The sequence below is a fragment of the Arachis duranensis genome, chromosome 9, assembly GCF_000817695.3.
Source record: "Arachis duranensis cultivar V14167 chromosome 9, aradu.V14167.gnm2.J7QH, whole genome shotgun sequence".
Taxonomy (NCBI): Eukaryota; Viridiplantae; Streptophyta; class Magnoliopsida; order Fabales; family Fabaceae; genus Arachis; species Arachis duranensis.
Window position 1 is genome coordinate 119,404,259 of NC_029780.3, and position 16,298 is coordinate 119,420,556.

At 33.2% G+C, this 16,298-nt stretch overlaps 2 protein-coding genes across 2 annotated transcripts; both read left to right on the forward strand.

The window, feature by feature from the left end:
- The first annotated feature begins 2,657 nt into the window (after positions 1-2,657).
- LOC107468025 (AP2/ERF and B3 domain-containing transcription factor RAV1) lies at positions 2,658-4,431 on the forward strand. Its single transcript, XM_016087270.3, has one exon. The coding sequence runs from the start codon at positions 2,881-2,883 to the stop codon at positions 4,033-4,035; it is 1,155 nt and encodes a 384-aa protein (XP_015942756.1). The 5' UTR covers positions 2,658-2,880; the 3' UTR covers positions 4,036-4,431.
- Positions 4,432-9,561: 5,130 nt separating this feature from the next.
- LOC110275792 (uncharacterized) lies at positions 9,562-10,897 on the forward strand. The gene is made up of 6 exons (XM_021132063.1): positions 9,562-9,650; positions 9,981-10,091; positions 10,200-10,244; positions 10,497-10,560; positions 10,661-10,800; positions 10,873-10,897. Exons 1-6 carry the CDS (start codon positions 9,562-9,564, stop codon positions 10,895-10,897), a joined length of 474 nt encoding a protein of 157 aa, XP_020987722.1.
- The last annotated feature ends 5,401 nt before the right edge of the window (positions 10,898-16,298 follow it).

Consider the following 16,298-nt stretch of genomic DNA (forward strand, 5'->3'; position numbering starts at 1 on the left):
CCCAATTTATAAGCTGCAACGCTATAATCTCTCATTCCCTCCCTCCCTGCCGCGCATCGCATCTCCTTGCTGCGACCTACCTCTTGCGCCATTGTCGCATGGTATTCGAACCCACAACCCGCGACTTTACTCCTGGTGTTTTTTGCTTGTCGATCGTGCCACTGCTCACCAGCCGCGCGCTCTACTGTCGTACCGCGCTGCGCTCGTTGCATCGTCAACATCTTTTTAATTTTGGATGATTTTTTTAATAGGTTTTAGATATTTTTTTATGTTTTTTAAGTTTTTTTTTGGATTTTAGATAATTTTTTAATAGTTTTAATTGTTTTCTTAGTTTTTAGATATATTTTTTAATTATTTTGGATGTCTCATTTTATTAATTTTAAATTTTTTAAAATAATTTTAGATATCTCGTTTTTGTTAAGTTTTGAATGTTTCTTTTTATTAGGTTTTAGATATATTTTTATAATGACGTTCTTTTTCTAGGTTTTGGATATTTCTTTTTTCTAAATTTCGAACATATCTTTTTTATATGCTAGATATTTTTATGTGTCTTTTTTTTTAAGTTTTGGATTTTTTTAATGATTTTAAATGTTTTTTTCTTAATTTTTGGATTTTCTTTTATCAATATTTTTTTAATGTCTCGTTTTTTTAGATTTTGAATTTTTTTTAAATGATTTTAGAAAACTATTTTTTATTAGATTTTAAATGTTTCTTTTTATTATGTTTTAGATATTTTTTTTACAATAATTTTAGATATTTGTTTTTATTTAATTTTAGATTTTAAATATTTCTTTGGTTTGATTCTTTTGACCTTGAAAATGCTTTCTTTTTTATTAATGGATCTATATTTTTCTACTAATTGACTGCATTCCTATTTAATTACCTAGCTAAATTATTAGAATATATAATAAAGTTTAAATACTAGTAGTAATTTATAAATAGTAATGCTAACATAATAATAATCTAAATTACTTTATTTAATTTAGCATGATTTATCATACGTTATTGTTTACAAAGAAATAGAAGAAAGGCATTGCACGAATCAAATACTACGCAGACAGAGTACAATCTACTTATTGTTTGTTTAGGAGTTAACGGGTTACATCATTCATCAGCCTATTTAATTCTATAGAAGACTTTTCTCATGCAAAATATGAAAAAATATTTAAAGAAAAATTCGTCTTTCATGGTACAATAGTGTGTTTACTTAAATAAATTCGAATATGGTCAACTATATTAAGATGTTAAAAATTTAAAATATTGCAACCAATAGGATTTGTTTATTATTTATTTGTGTAAATGATTTTTGATAGGGAAATTACCGCGAGTTGAAGTTTTGGCAAATAAGACAAATTCGAAGTGGGCATAAGAAATTGGCGGTGCATATAGCAATTTAGCCATTTACCACCATATCCAGGTCTTTGAAGCTAAGATTATAGATATGAACCCTAAATATATTTATATAATAAAAAGGGGCCGGGGGAAACAAATCAAGACCTTCATTCTCCTTTGGGAAAAATGAATATAATAATATGAAAATCTGGATTCTTATCAAGCAGCACCAAATAATAATAATAATAATAATAGAGTACATTTTGATGAACGATACACATATACAACAGTATCTGATATACCCATATAATTTAATTTATATAATAAAAAAATATTAAGATGGCAAGAGGGGAGACCATGCTGAGGGTTGTGCAGTAGCAGCAATGCTCAGGGGGGATGAATAAGCAGCTCCACCTACACCCTCTCTTTCTCTTTCCTTCATCAACTTGCTTATATGTGGGTCCTACTTTACATACATAACATACCCCCCAACTCATCCATCACTTATTATCACCCATGCACCTCTATCCATACCTTTATCTATTTTTTTCCATATACATTATTCATAATGTGCACATTTAAAGTTTAAATTTATTTCATTATTTATAGCTAATATTTGTATGTTAATACCTCATCACAACTTGTCAAAATATAATGTGTGTGTGTACATTTATATCTCACGTGAACATGCATGTGGTGAATATAAAATTACAAGTTACAGCTAGTTATTTTCTATTTTATAATAAAAGGAATAGTATGTACACGTTTATAAGATAAAAAAATGCCTTAGCTAGCTTCATATATAGTTCACATACACCGCATGTAGGTGTGAAGTAAATCTCTTATGTATATTCATTTTGAAAAATTTTAATATGTTTTGAAGTAAATTAAGTTATTTGCTCTATATATGTTATTTATTGTTTGATATATCAGTAATATAAATTTATTATTTTGAATTGTAAGTAATATTTTTATAAAAATTTTAAAAATTAAGCATAAAACAAAAATAATTACTTATTAATATGACATATATATGTGAAACTGAGAGAACATAAGAATTTCTTATTTAATTTTATTTTTCTTGTGGATTTATAACTGCTCCCTCTCTCCCTCATATACTGGTGGCACGCACCATGAATCTTCCTTCCATCTCCTATATATATTGAGTTGACCCACTATATGTATGTTATGTGCCCACATCATTTCCCCCACAGCATCATACTCAAATAAATAACAACAAAAATTAAAATCAATTGTAATTACCCACTCATGACCCATCCTCCTTTAATTCAAAATAATTAGATTATTATCCCAAAATTATGCCATTTTTCCTTTTCCATACAAACAACACACCACAGGTAGATAAGTAAATTTCTTTCTATATATATCTCTCCACCCTCAAAAGAACCCCTTAGCACTCTTTCTTTCTTTCCTTTACTCTCTCACACATTTCATGAAGCTATAGCATCCTTAAAAAAAACCCATAACTCCCTCTTTCTCCACACAGAAAAACCAAAGTTAGTTACGAAAACCTAACAGAAAAACAAAATGGAAGCAGTTACTACTTCAACTGAGGAAACCGCCACAACCAGCGACTCACTTTCCATAACCCTATCCCCGGCTAAATCTCCTCCTCCGCCGCCGACAGCCAATAACAATACTGCCGACGGATGCGGCGTCGCCGCCGAGGTTGAATCCCGGAAGCTACCGTCGTCCAAGTACAAAGGCGTGGTGCCTCAGCCCAACGGCCGCTGGGGCGCGCAGATTTACGAGAAGCACCAGCGCGTGTGGCTTGGTACCTTCAACGAGGAGGACGAAGCCGCCAGGGCCTACGACATCGCGGCGGTCAGATTCCGCGGCAAGGACGCCGTCACCAACTTCAAGCACCTCACCGTAGCCGACGGTGACTCCGACGAATCCGACGACGGCTCAGAAACCGAGTTTCTGAATTCGCATTCCAAGTCCGAGATCGTGGACATGCTGAGGAAGCACACCTACGAGGAAGAGCTTCGTCAGAGCAAGCGAGGTGGCGCGTGCGGCGGAAAGAGGCACCGACGAGGCAACGGCGACAACTTCGACGCGTCCTCCTTCGGCTCTGAGGGCGCGTGCAATCTTCGCGCGCGTGAACAGCTGTTCGAGAAAACGGTTACGCCTAGCGATGTTGGTAAACTGAATCGGTTAGTTATACCGAAACAGCACGCGGAGAAGCACTTTCCAATACAGGGAAACGGTTGCGCAGCAGCGGCGAAAGGAGTGCTGTTGAATTTCGAAGACGTTGGAGGGAAAGTGTGGCGGTTCCGTTACTCGTATTGGAACAGTAGCCAGAGCTACGTGCTCACGAAAGGGTGGAGCCGGTTCGTTAAGGAGAAGAGCCTCCGGGCTGGTGATGCGGTTCGGTTTTACCGGTCGGCTGGACCAGACGGACAGCTGTACATTGACTGCAAAGCAAGAATGGATTGTGGTGGTGTTGTAAATAGCCCTAATGAAGATGATAATACGAAGAATAATAAAAGAAATAATGGTTTGTTGATTCCGGTTGGACCGGTGGTTGAGCCGGTTCAGATGGTACGGCTTTTCGGGGTCAACCTTTTGAAGCTTCCTGGTTCGGATGGGGTTGGTGGTGGATGCAATGGGAAGCGGAAAGAGATGGAGCTGTTTGCATTAGAATGTAGCAAGAAGCCAAAGATTATTGGAGCTTTGTAACATTAAGTTTAATTAGTTTTATGTTTCTTTTTTGCCTCTCTTTTCTTGTTCTTTTGTGAGTTTTGGAATTTTGTTGTTGTTGAAGAAATGATGAAGCGAAGAATGGGGCGGGGGAGAAGGTGGAGAAGGGGAAAACGGTGGTGGTGTATTTGCAACTTGCAGGTTGCAAATTGCGTGAAAAAGGTGAATTGTATATTACTAGTTGACGAGAAAGAAAAAGAAATTGTACATCATAGAAAAATAGCTTTTTGTTTTTTAATTTTCTCTTTTTCTTTTGAAGGAGGTAAGTTATAACTCTAGTATAGCGATCTAAGTGTTGATTTTGTAATCCGTTTAATAATAGGTAAGTTGTTGATATAGATGAGATATATAGATGTGTTGTTCAATGTTCATGCATATCACGTTTCCATGATTTCAGCTTGTTTGGGATGTCTAATTTTGTGGTGAAGGGGTCATGGGTTTCTAAAAATATCTGTGGTACGTTGTTTTTGTGGAATTAACGAGAAAAGTATAGTAGACTATAGTAGTAGTACTAACATGATTCCGAATAATTAATTCCATAATGTATGGGGGGGCCTCTGAGCAGGCATGACCTAGGAAAGTGTGAACAAGTTGATAATGAGACATTTGTCCAATGAAGAAAAGAGCTATTTGGCAAGTGGCCATTGCGTACACTGTATATGCCCCCATCTAGTCTTATTGCAATATTATATTAATTAATAATATACCCTTCTCAGTTTTTGGAATGGTCAACTTTCCTCTAAACTAGCTACCTAGCATTGTTGGCATCTTTCTCCACCACTAATTTCAGGTTTATGAGAAGAGTTGCTTAGAATGTATGTATTAACAAACAAGGGAATGAAAATTGATCTTATTGAATCCATCTTCATATATCTCTGAACAAGATCAGAACGAATCTCAATAATAACCAAAACTAATATAATGCAACTGATTAAATAATTATGTGCATTATATATACTAGACTGCAAAAAGGAATTTTACTTCTATGTGTAATCCCTGCTGTCATTCTAGCTACGTATATGCATGTATGGCTACTTAATATACGTATTATGTACGTACGTACGTACGTGCAATGTGCATGTAACGGACGAATATTTTATTCGTGATGATCACACACACAAACACAATCTGGAAATCATGAGACACGTTTATTAATTATTTAATATTTATTAATTTTATTTAATATTTATTAATAAATATTAAATAAGATAAATTTTAGTTATTTTTTTTATCCCTTTGACATTATCGTAAATAATATAATGAGATAATTACAAACTTTCCAATTAATCTTATACTTCACATGCCGAAAATTAAATAGGAGATATAGTTGAAAAATATCGTTAAATAACATTGGAAGTATAAGCTTTGCGTATCTATATATTTTTACATATTCTTGTGCACTTTCTTGGCAACTTCCACAAGCACTACTCACGTGATGTCATTTTTCTAACTATTATTAATTAGAAAAGTATATTCAACTAAGAGTAATCAGCTAATTTTTTAAACAATTTTATTTAATAATTAATTTTATTTTTTTAAATTTAAATTTAAATAATTAAAAATTGATGATTAAGTAAATTTTAATTAAACACGATAGAAATTTTGTTTTCTCTCATTTAATTTCTATAGTCGCGTACAGAAATCTTTTTAATTTCTATAGTCGCGTACAGAAATCTTTTTTTTTTCTTCTCTCATTCTTACAGTCACATTGTCCATGTTTCTCTTCAATTGGCACAATCACTCCAACATCTAGAACCGTGTCGTTAGGCGACACTCCACAACGACCTAGATTTTTTTTCCTTTTCATTTTAGAGTTTTAGTTTAACTTGTGTTTTTTTATTATGAATGTTTCTTTTGGATCTTTTTAATCCAAATTATTCTGATTATTAAACTCTTATAGTGTTGGATATTTTTTTTTGAGATAATTAGTAGTTTTTTTAGTGCCTATAAAATACTCTATATTGTATATTTAGTTTCATTCTCATCTTTTTTATGTTTTTGGTATAGTTGAATAAGATGTAATTGGTAATGATGAGAGTTTGTTGAAGCCTTTAAGAGTTGATGTCTTTAATAAGAAGAAAAAAAAAAGAAGAAAATGACAAAAGAATAGTTGTTATTAGGAGAAGGTAGCTTTGACCTTATTTACAAAAGAGGCCTACAAGATGGGAGGGATGTTGCAGTGAAGATTCTGAAAAGGAAAAAACAATGTACCAAAAAAAATTTCAAATAATTATCAAGTCAGTGAAGAGTCAATAGATCCATCAGCGTAAAAAATGTTTAGTGCATTAAAGAATGTGAAAAATAAAAATCTTGCTAGAGGTACTATCATTGAGAATGAATTTTTAACTAAATAATAGCCTTGATCCCAATAAATTTGCCTTAGCCTCAATGTCAATTCTATTGACAATTTCATTGTGTTTGTTAATTATATTCAGAAGTTGGTATTTTAAACTTCAAAATCAAAATGAATGAAACTTGTATCCTTGTATGAAATTAATCTTTTTATGTTGTTATTTATGTTAATTTTTCTTCTTATGTTATTGTTGCTAAAAGTAGTTTAAAATTTTTTTCTTTTTTTACTGTCTTTGAAAATTACTAAGCTATCATGCAAATAATGATGGCTATTACTTATATGAATACAAGTACATAAGCATAAATTTTTTTTCTTCAAAACTATTGGATATTTAAGAAGCAAATACAAATAGATTATAGAAACAATTTGGAATGATGTATCTTAAACTATTAGACATTTGTATATGAGAACTTTAAAATACAAGATTGATAAAGATGAAATTCATAATAGAAAACAAGATTGATTATACTACATTGTTAGTGTGATAGCTTCAAAAGTAAAATCAATATGGCATGTTGCTTGGAAAGGTAGTGAAGGAATTTAGAGACATCCACAACTGTATCAGAAGCAAACTCAGAAAATATATAAAGTAACATTTATTTAGTATAAAAAAAGAACATCTTAGTACCTGACAGAAATAACATCTACTTAGATCTTTGCAAAACTAATCAGATATCTACACGGAGAAACATGACAAGTAGAATTAAAAAAAAGCCATGCAATTCTTAAAGAAGTACAGTTATCCACAACTGTAACACAAGAAAACTCGAAAAATATATAAAGTAACATCTATTTAGTATGAAAAAAGAACATCTTGATGTTTAACATAAGTAACATATACTTAGATCTATGCAAAAACAACCAAGTACCTACACGGAAAAACATGTCGAGTAGAATTTAAAAAAAAAGGTCATGCAATTTTTAAAGAAATACAGATATAACAAGTGCAACACAGGAAAATTAAAAAAATGTATAAAGTAACATCTATTTAGTATGTAAAAGGAACATCCAGATGCTAAATAGAAGTAACATCCACTTAGATCTTTGCAAGAACAATCAAGTATCTAAACTTGACTGGATTTCGAGGGGTGCAACTGACCCGTTGGTAAATTAAAGAAAAAATTCCCTTAAAATTTCATTTCAAATGCTTCTAAAATAATCTAGTAACTAAATAACCTTGTGTTTTAAGTTATAATTAATTTATTTTTCTTACTTGCAATTGTTAGTGTGTTCATTTGAATCTTTGTGCATTCAAAAACACTTTTCTTTAATATTAAATATTTGTCACGTTTTATTCACCATATGAATCTTATTCGATTCGGTGGGTCTTTTCCGTTTGATTCACCTGATTGTTAGTGTCTTCAATTGAGTTCTTGTGTATGCAAAAATATTTTTTTGATCATTAAATAATTATCACGTTTTATGGCGTTTTATTAAGCACATTACTATTGTTTGATTCAATGGGTTGCTAATGTTAATTTAGCTGATTGTTATTGTATTTTTTCATTGAATAAATTTCTATTTTAGGGACTTCTGTACAGAAAGAACATAAAGAAGGAAGAAAACAAACAAAGAAGTTAGATAAGAAGGAAAAAGAAAAGAAAGGAAAAAAAAGAAAATTGTTGATCTGAATTCTTCTTCGGAAGAAGAAAGATTTTCTGAATCTGAAACTGAATCCGAATCTGACAAAGCACCACCAACAAAGAGAACAAAACAAAGGAGGGTGGTTAAAAAATAAAAGCTTGTTGATATGGATTCAGAAACAACAACTGAAAATGAAAGCACTCCAACAGATTCAGAAAGTAAAAATAAATCTGAAAACTAATAAATTTGATTTTCATATTGATTTCATTTAACTTGTATTTGCTTAAAGTTGTTCTTATGCGTTTGTTCTTATGTATTGCAGAGAAGAAGAAATTGAAAAAACTGGCACAAAAAAAAACAACCACAAAAAGTGGTTAAAAAACAAAGCAAAAAAAGAAAGCATGTGCCGACAGATTTAGAGGGCACAAGTAAATCTGAAAGCCAGTAAGTATTGGGTGATGTTCATTATTCATATGATTGTATGATATTCATTTGGTTTCGTTTTTGCATTTCCTTGCTTAAAATTGTTCATGTATGCTAGTTAAGTAAAAGTAAAGTACAAATGTGATATTGTTCAGTGCAGTTGCTCAAGTTGACTTCTTTTTCATCCGGAAATATTTTTCTTGATGATTGAATAACTATCACATTTTGTTCGGCATATGAATTTCTTTCGGTTTAGTGTTGTCTGTCAATTTCATTCACTTGATTGTTAGTGTCTTTTTCTTGCTTATATTTTTCTCCGGTATAAATTCAATGTCTTTGTCTGTATTGCAAAGAAAAATAAATTGAGAAAACACTTACAATAAAAAGAAAATAACTGCAAAGGGTGGAAAAAAACCAAACACAATCTGACAAGCAGTAAGTTTCTCGAATCATATTTTCTTTTACTTTATTGATGCTTTTGTTTTAGGTTCCTTCAAACTTATTTTATGAACTTTCAGATCTGAACAAATAAAAGACAACGCTGCAGAAAGAAGACAAGCATTGGAGACAATAAGAGAAAAGAGGTGAAAGAAAAGAAATGATGGAGCTCAAACAGCGAACGTTGCTCCGGATCAATTTGACTCGACGAAGCCATAAAATGATTTGATTGAGATGTAAGATTCATCTTCTTTTACCGAGTTATTTTCTTTCTTTGCTAACTATTGATAGAACCTTTTCTAATTCCTACCGATTCAATTACTAATATTTATTTATCTTGGTTAGACTGCCAACTGAAAATCTCGGAAGTGAACCACTCTTGCGGACTCAGGAAAGCTCCACACCGTCTGTAAATGTCCAAGACAATACCAGGTAAATTGGTTCGTTGCGCTCTTTACTTTCGGTTCGGTGGTTTGCAAAAACAAATTTCATGTATTTCTAAACCTCTACTTTTAATCTTGGTTTCTAATTTGAATTTGTTATCTTTTTTTTAGGAAAAATACCCCGGAAATCACAGTAAAATATTTTAGAAAAAAGAAAATCCATCCAAGAAAGACTTTTAAAAGTTCACCAGTGTAAGTTAAAAATATTTATGATACTCTTTTAGATTTAGGTAATTATATTTTGTTTAATTAATCTCACGGAAAATGTGTTTAAATGTCACTAGCACTGCACCCAATTCTGAGCTACAAATCATTGAGGTTCAACAAGAAACTCATTCTGAACCTTTGAAAATGTGAGTTTTTGAATGTGTAGATTCCCGTTTCTTAGAACAAGTTCTAATTATTTAAAATTAACTTCTTCCTTGTTTACATTCCTTTGAAATCCTCTTGCATTGTCTCTTCCATGTTCTCTTCAGGAAGAGTTGATCAATGATGACTTTATCTATGTCCCTCCAGAAAGTTAAACACAACAAACCTCTGATGGAGAGTAAATTTATAAATATTTACTCATCACATGAATCTTGTTCAGTTCGGTGGGCTTATAAAATACTTTTTATTATTTTTAATAGAATATGATAATAGTTTGGGATTATTATTAAACTACTTCCTCTTTAATACATCAGTCGTTGGAAACCACAACAGCAGCCCAGCAAAGAACCACCGACACAACAAACTGAACAACAAAAGCAAGCTGCTGAGGAATCTTTGATGAGGATAGAACCTTCAATTAATGTGTAAGTTTTAATTAATATCATTTTTATTATCTTTGGTCTAGCTGGTAATTAAATTTTTTTTATTAGAAAAATCTGTATCATTACTGAAATCTTTTCTATTTAATGTAGCAGCCCTCCCAAACAACAACAACAACAAGAAGCACATCCTGAATTGTAAGTTTTACCATTGTTCACCACATTGTTTAATTTCAGTTCAGTGGGCTTGGTTATTTTAAATCACTTGATAGCTAGTGTGTTCAAAATTTAGGGTTATTCTGATTGCATGCAGCAATCGTTTCTAGCTGTTTTATTATTTATCATGTTTTATTCAGTGCATCAATGGGATTCAGTTCGGTGGGCTCATAAAATACTTTTTATTTTTTTAATAGAATATGATAATAGTTTGGGATAATTATTAAAATGCAGCAGCCCTCTGGAACCACAACAACAGCCCAACAAAGAAGCAACAGCGCAGCAATCGAAAGAAGAAGTACACATCGATATGTAAGTTTTACTGCTTATACAAATCCCGATAATTTCACTTCACTACATGCTTTAATTGTAAGTTTTATCTCTTCTGTTTCTTACAGCTCCCTCTGAAACCCGAAAAGCAGGCTGCCGAGATATCTTCACTGAGAAAAACGGAGCTAGAACCTACGTTGTCTGTTACAAGTTCTGTTATTGAAGAGTTAATCAATGATGACGATATCTATGAAGTTTTTGATAATGAGTAAGTTGCACATAAAAATTCTTTTTATTAATTTTAATGGGTTATTTTTGAACTGTTTTCTGTTTAATGCAGCAGCCGTGCCGAAAAACAACGGTAACCTAGAAAAAAAGATGATATGCCTTCCTTTAGCCTTGGGATAAGTCCACTAGCATCTCAACCAAATCATCTCTCTGAGCCGCCTGTTTCACATCTTGAAATCTTGGCAGAGACAATGGTAAATGCTAGAGTGACGGCAGCATTAAAGTTTGCTGAAGCAACATCTTCCGAACCAACCTTACCAGCTGCTGAAGTTTTCAAAACTCTGGAGAAAAAGAGAAAAATCTCAAAGGAGTTGATCGAGAAGTCTTATCATTGGATGACACGTGAAAATGACAAAAGATAGTAGCAACGAATATGATACAATATTCGTCTTGAAACGTGAGGCACTTTACGAGCGGTTAAGAGAATATTTCATGTCTCTAATGCCAAAGAACAAGTGCATGCCACGGTAAATTCTTTGCCAATTGCGTTAATGTTAATGATTTTTCTAAACACTCTTATAAAGTATATCTCATAAATTTTCTTCGTGTAGGTTGTCAGTATACATAGCATGATTCTCAACCAAATAAAAGTTCGCTGGTATTAGGAACAAGTATACATTGTGCCACTGGATATTGTGGTAAGCTAAATTTCTTATTCCCTGCTGATTGTTGTTCGGTTCAGTGAGAATGTTAATATTGATTCACCTGATTGTTATGTGTTCTGTTGAGTTCTTTTGCATGAAGAAAACTTTTCTCTTGATGATTAAATATTTTTCACGTTTTATTCAACATATGAATTATATTTGGTTCGGTGAAAATGTGATTTAACTAATGTTCGTTTTGCAGAATTTTATGTTGGGAACACATGGTGTGGACTACATTGATAAAACAACAAACAAGGCCTACAGGTTCGATATTGACCAGTATGCCCACCACCGCCAGTTTCTTGACAAAAGAAAACTTGCATCGCATCCATTTTTAAGTTGTAATTTCTAAAAATTCTTCGATAATTCTCTTGTTTGCTATTGTTTCGACTGGAATATTCTATCATTTTCCCAAACTTCAACTATTTGTGCCAATTTGCAATGGAGCGCATTGGTGGTTGTGGATTACTGATGTCAACAAAAAGAAATTCTATGTCCTTGAACCTATCAATAAGCCAAAAAAAGATATACCTGAATCAAGAGTGAAACTGAACAAATTTGTTGTAAGTTATTTTGTTGTAAATTATTCAAATTATTCAGTAGATGAGAGGAATTTGGTTCACTGTTGTTGCTTCTCTTTATTTACATTTTGTGTCCCTTTCAGGGTTTAATAATTTCCCAGAGGAGGGTGTATGCTGGGGCGGATCCTTTAATGGAGGACAGACTAAGAGAGAAAGCAGAGTATATTCCACTGAATGGTCAACATACAAAGTAAGAATCTTTCTCTTCTATAGTGCTATTTTTAATGTGGTTTATTTTGTATAATATTGATCATATTATACTCAATTCTTGCTTAGCTATGATTGTGGAATATACATGATGAAATGGCTCGAAACAATTGATCCACGAAAGATCAAAAGCGGGAAGAGATATAAATATAAAGCTTGGACACAAGTAAGTACTTTCTAAATTAATAAACTTCTTTCTTTTCTTATTTCATTCAGTTCAGTGGATAGTGTAACTAAGGCTTTGAAATTGGTTATTACTCTATTCAGTAGTTCTTTTCCATGGAGAAATACTATTCTTGTTGACTGAAATTTGATCACCATTTATTCACCACATAAACAATGTTCGGTTCGGTGGCCTTCTTTAACTTTGATTAGGGTTTAGGGTTACTGTGATTGCATATTTATAGTATAACTAGGGCTTTGAATAAACTTTGTTGTTAATTTCATGCAGTTGAGTGGATAGTTTAACTAGGGCTTTGAAATTGGTTGTTACTCTGTTCAGTACTTTTTTGCATGGAGAAATACTATTCTTGTTGATTTAAAGTTAATCACCATTTATTCACCATATGAACATTGTTCGGTTCGATGACCTATGTGATTTTGATTTACTTGATATTTAATGTGTTTAGGGTTTAGGGTTATTGTGATTGCATTTTTACAATATAACTAGGACTTTGAATAATATTGTTCTTATTTCAGTTGGGTTCATTTCTTATGTAACTAATTCCTTTCGATTGAAATGTAGGAAGAGATTGATGACTTCAGATACCAATATGGTTTGAGAATCTGAAACAATAAGACTCTCAAAGCCATCTACTATCCTCCCCAGCCCTTATTATAAATTCACATATGGGGATTTAGAAAGTAAATAGCATATACTATGATTGACTGGTAGTAATTAACAATATTTTGTTTAACTTGTTAAAAAAGCAAATAATGCTTCTTTCAAATGTATATATGTCAATATTAATGTAAATGTTAATGTATATATCTATTCTTAATATCAATGTATATATCAAATGTTAATATTTATATTTGATTCAAGATGGATTACTCATCTGAGATGTTAATTTATATATCTGTTGGAACTGTCTGGCTGCTGTTTTATTTCAGGTTCTCAGTGATTGCAATCAGTGTATTTACCAATACATTAGGAACACTAAAAAATATAGTAAATCGAAATTAATACACTGGTCGAACCAAAAGTTGCAAACACACTGTACAAAAATTCAGAGAGCTAATTATAAAAAAATGTTTCTATTAGTATTCAGTTTTAGAAACACCTGAACTCTCTGACATTGCAAAATAAATTGACTATTCAATAAAGAAAAAATTGACTTTTGGAATAAAGAATTTCACAAAAAAAGTGACTATTCATTAAAGACTAACAATAGTCAGAAATTAACCCTCCTATATTCGGAAGGTGAACCGAAATTTGATCATGGGTGAACAAAAATTTATATTAATAAAAACTAAAACTCGTATATTCCTCTCTTGGATAATTCATATCTGGTTCATTGCAAAGAGTGGAGCTTGACTGAATTGATGATCTGGCATCTAAAAGGTTCAACTACGAAAAACATAATTAATTGTATATTAGCAAAATGCACAATTGAATTTTTACCTATTTGAAAGCAAGTCAAGATGAACCCCTAAACCCTAAACCTTGAACACTGAACCCTGAACCCCTAAACTCTGAACCTTAAACCCTAAACCCTGAATCCTGAACCCCTAAATCCTGAGCCCTAAACACTAAACCCTAAATCCAAAACCCTAAACCTTGAACCCTGAATCCTGAACCCTGAACCATGAACACTGAACTCTGAACATTGAACCATGAGCCTATAAACCCTAAACCCCTAAAACCCTAAACCCTAAACCCCTAAAACTAAAACCCTAAACCCTGAACCATTAAACCCCATAAACCCTAAGCCCTGAACCTTGAACCCTGAACCATGAACACCTAACCATGAACCCATAAATCCTAAACCCATAAAACCCTAAACCCAAAACCCTAAACCCTAACTCCTAAACCCTGAACCCCCTAAACCCTAAGCCCTAACTCCTAAACCCTAAGCCCTAAACCCTAAACCTGAAACCCTGAACCCTGAACCATGAACACTGAATCCTGAACCCTGAACCCATAAACCCTAAACCCCTAAAACCCAAAACTCAAAACCCTGAACCCTGAACCCCTAAACCCTAAACCCTAAACCAAAAATCCTAAACCCAAAACCTAAAACCCTAAACCCTAAACCCTTGAACCCTGAACCCTGAAACCCTAAACCCTGAACCCCTAAACCCTAGGCCTTAACCCCTAAACCCTGAACCATGAACACTGAACCCTGAACCCATAAACTTTAAACCCCTAAAACCCTAAATCCAAAACCCTGAACCCTGAACCCTGAACCCTTAAACCCAAAACCCCCTAAACTCTAAGCCCGAAACATTAAATCCTAAACCTTAAACCCTAAACCTTGAACCCTGAACCCTGAACCTTGAACCATGGACACTGAACCCTGAACCCATAAACCCTAAGCCCGAAACCCAAAACCCTAACCCCTAAACCCTAAAATCCCAAACACTAACCCCCTAATCTAGGTTTCTAATTTTAATTTGTTATCTTTTTTTTAGGAAAAAATACCCCAGAAAATATTTATGTTTCTCTTTTAGATATTATTCATAATTTTTGTTTAATTAATCACACGAAAACGTGTTTAAATGTAACTAGCGCTACAAATCATTGACGATCGACAACAAACTCATTTTGAACCTTTGGAAATGTGAGTTTTTCAATCTACAGATTCCCGTTTCTTAGAACTAAATATAGACAACAATTCATTCTGAAAAACTGCATACATCAATATAGCAGAGAATTGATTATAATAAAATATTTCTATCAGTTTTTAGTTTCAGAAACACTTGAACTCTGACATTTATATTAATAAAAAACTAAAACTCAGTGAATTGAAATTTATAACCTCAGTGAACCGAAATTTATATTAATAAAAACTAAAACTTTTATAATCCTCTCTGGGAAAATTCATATCTAGCGCATTGTAAAGGCTGGAGCTTGACTGAATGGTTGATCCACAGTCTAAAAGGTTCAATTACAAAAGACATAACAGAATCGTATATTAGCAAAATGCACAAATGAATTTTTCTTAATAAAAAGCAAATCAATTTTACCTCAGTTGGAGCTGTCTTTTTCTTTTTCTTCGTGGCATTTGAGATCTTTTTTTCTAGGTTTGATCCAAGTCTGTTCTTGGGCCGGCCTCTTGTTTTGACGCATGGCAGGCTTTGAAGGTCGTTCATGTCACTCAATGTCGCTTCTTCATGGGATAATGAATTTTTTCTTTTACTTTTCTCTTGATATTCTTGCATCTCGGCCATTACCTTGTCAAATTCCCGATGAAAAATTATGGTCAACTCCTCAAACTTGGATGCAAATTTGCTATATTGTGCGACTGAAATACCAAGTCGTCGAATCTTTTACTTCTCGACTCCAGTAGAGGCTCATCTTGGCTACTCTTGATGTGTGTGTGCCTCCTCTTTATGTTCTTGCTCCAGCGTTCTAGTATGTATCTCGGTGTCACGTTATCCACTCGCTCGAAGCTTGGTATGCTCAGGGAATGGCGACATAATATGTCCCTTGACTCGAACAGCAAGCACCGGCACTTTACCTCTCGTGATACTGCACCGTAGGTAACCAAAAACTTGTTGAAAGTCGAGTTAGAAACCTGCTCTATGACTTCGTATGTTGTGAAACCTAGGGTGGAATGCTTTGATCTTGTGATGCAGTTCACTTTTCCTCTGAATTGTGCTTGAACTTCCCTAAACTTCTCGTGGGTATACACGTATTGAAACTGTGCCTCTATTGCTGATTTTGTTGCACACTGAATCACAGTGTGAAAATCTGCAGCATCGAATTCTCTCTCTCTTTGCTCTCTACTTGCTAGGCAATTATCGTATTGCTTCACAAATTATCTCAAGGAGCTGTTGCGTGTGATGAACTTGTTGAAAAATGAGTGCATGTTCTCGCTCCT

What these genes read in the sequence shown, in the direction of transcription:
- LOC107468025 (XM_016087270.3), top strand. Translation starts at nt 2,881, where the DNA reads ATGGAAGCAGTTACTACTTCAACTGAGGAAACCGCCACAACCAGCGAC.
- LOC110275792 (XM_021132063.1), top strand. Translation starts at nt 9,562, where the DNA reads ATGTGTTTAAATGTCACTAGCACTGCACCCAATTCTGAGCTACAAATC. An exon ending in CAAGAAGCACATCCTGAATT is followed by an intron (nt 10,245 to 10,496) that starts GTAAGTTTTACC and finishes ATTAAAATGCAG; the next exon opens with CAGCCCTCTGGAACCACAAC. An exon ending in CGCAGCAATCGAAAGAAGAA is followed by an intron (nt 10,561 to 10,660) that starts GTACACATCGAT and finishes TGTTTCTTACAG; the next exon opens with CTCCCTCTGAAACCCGAAAA.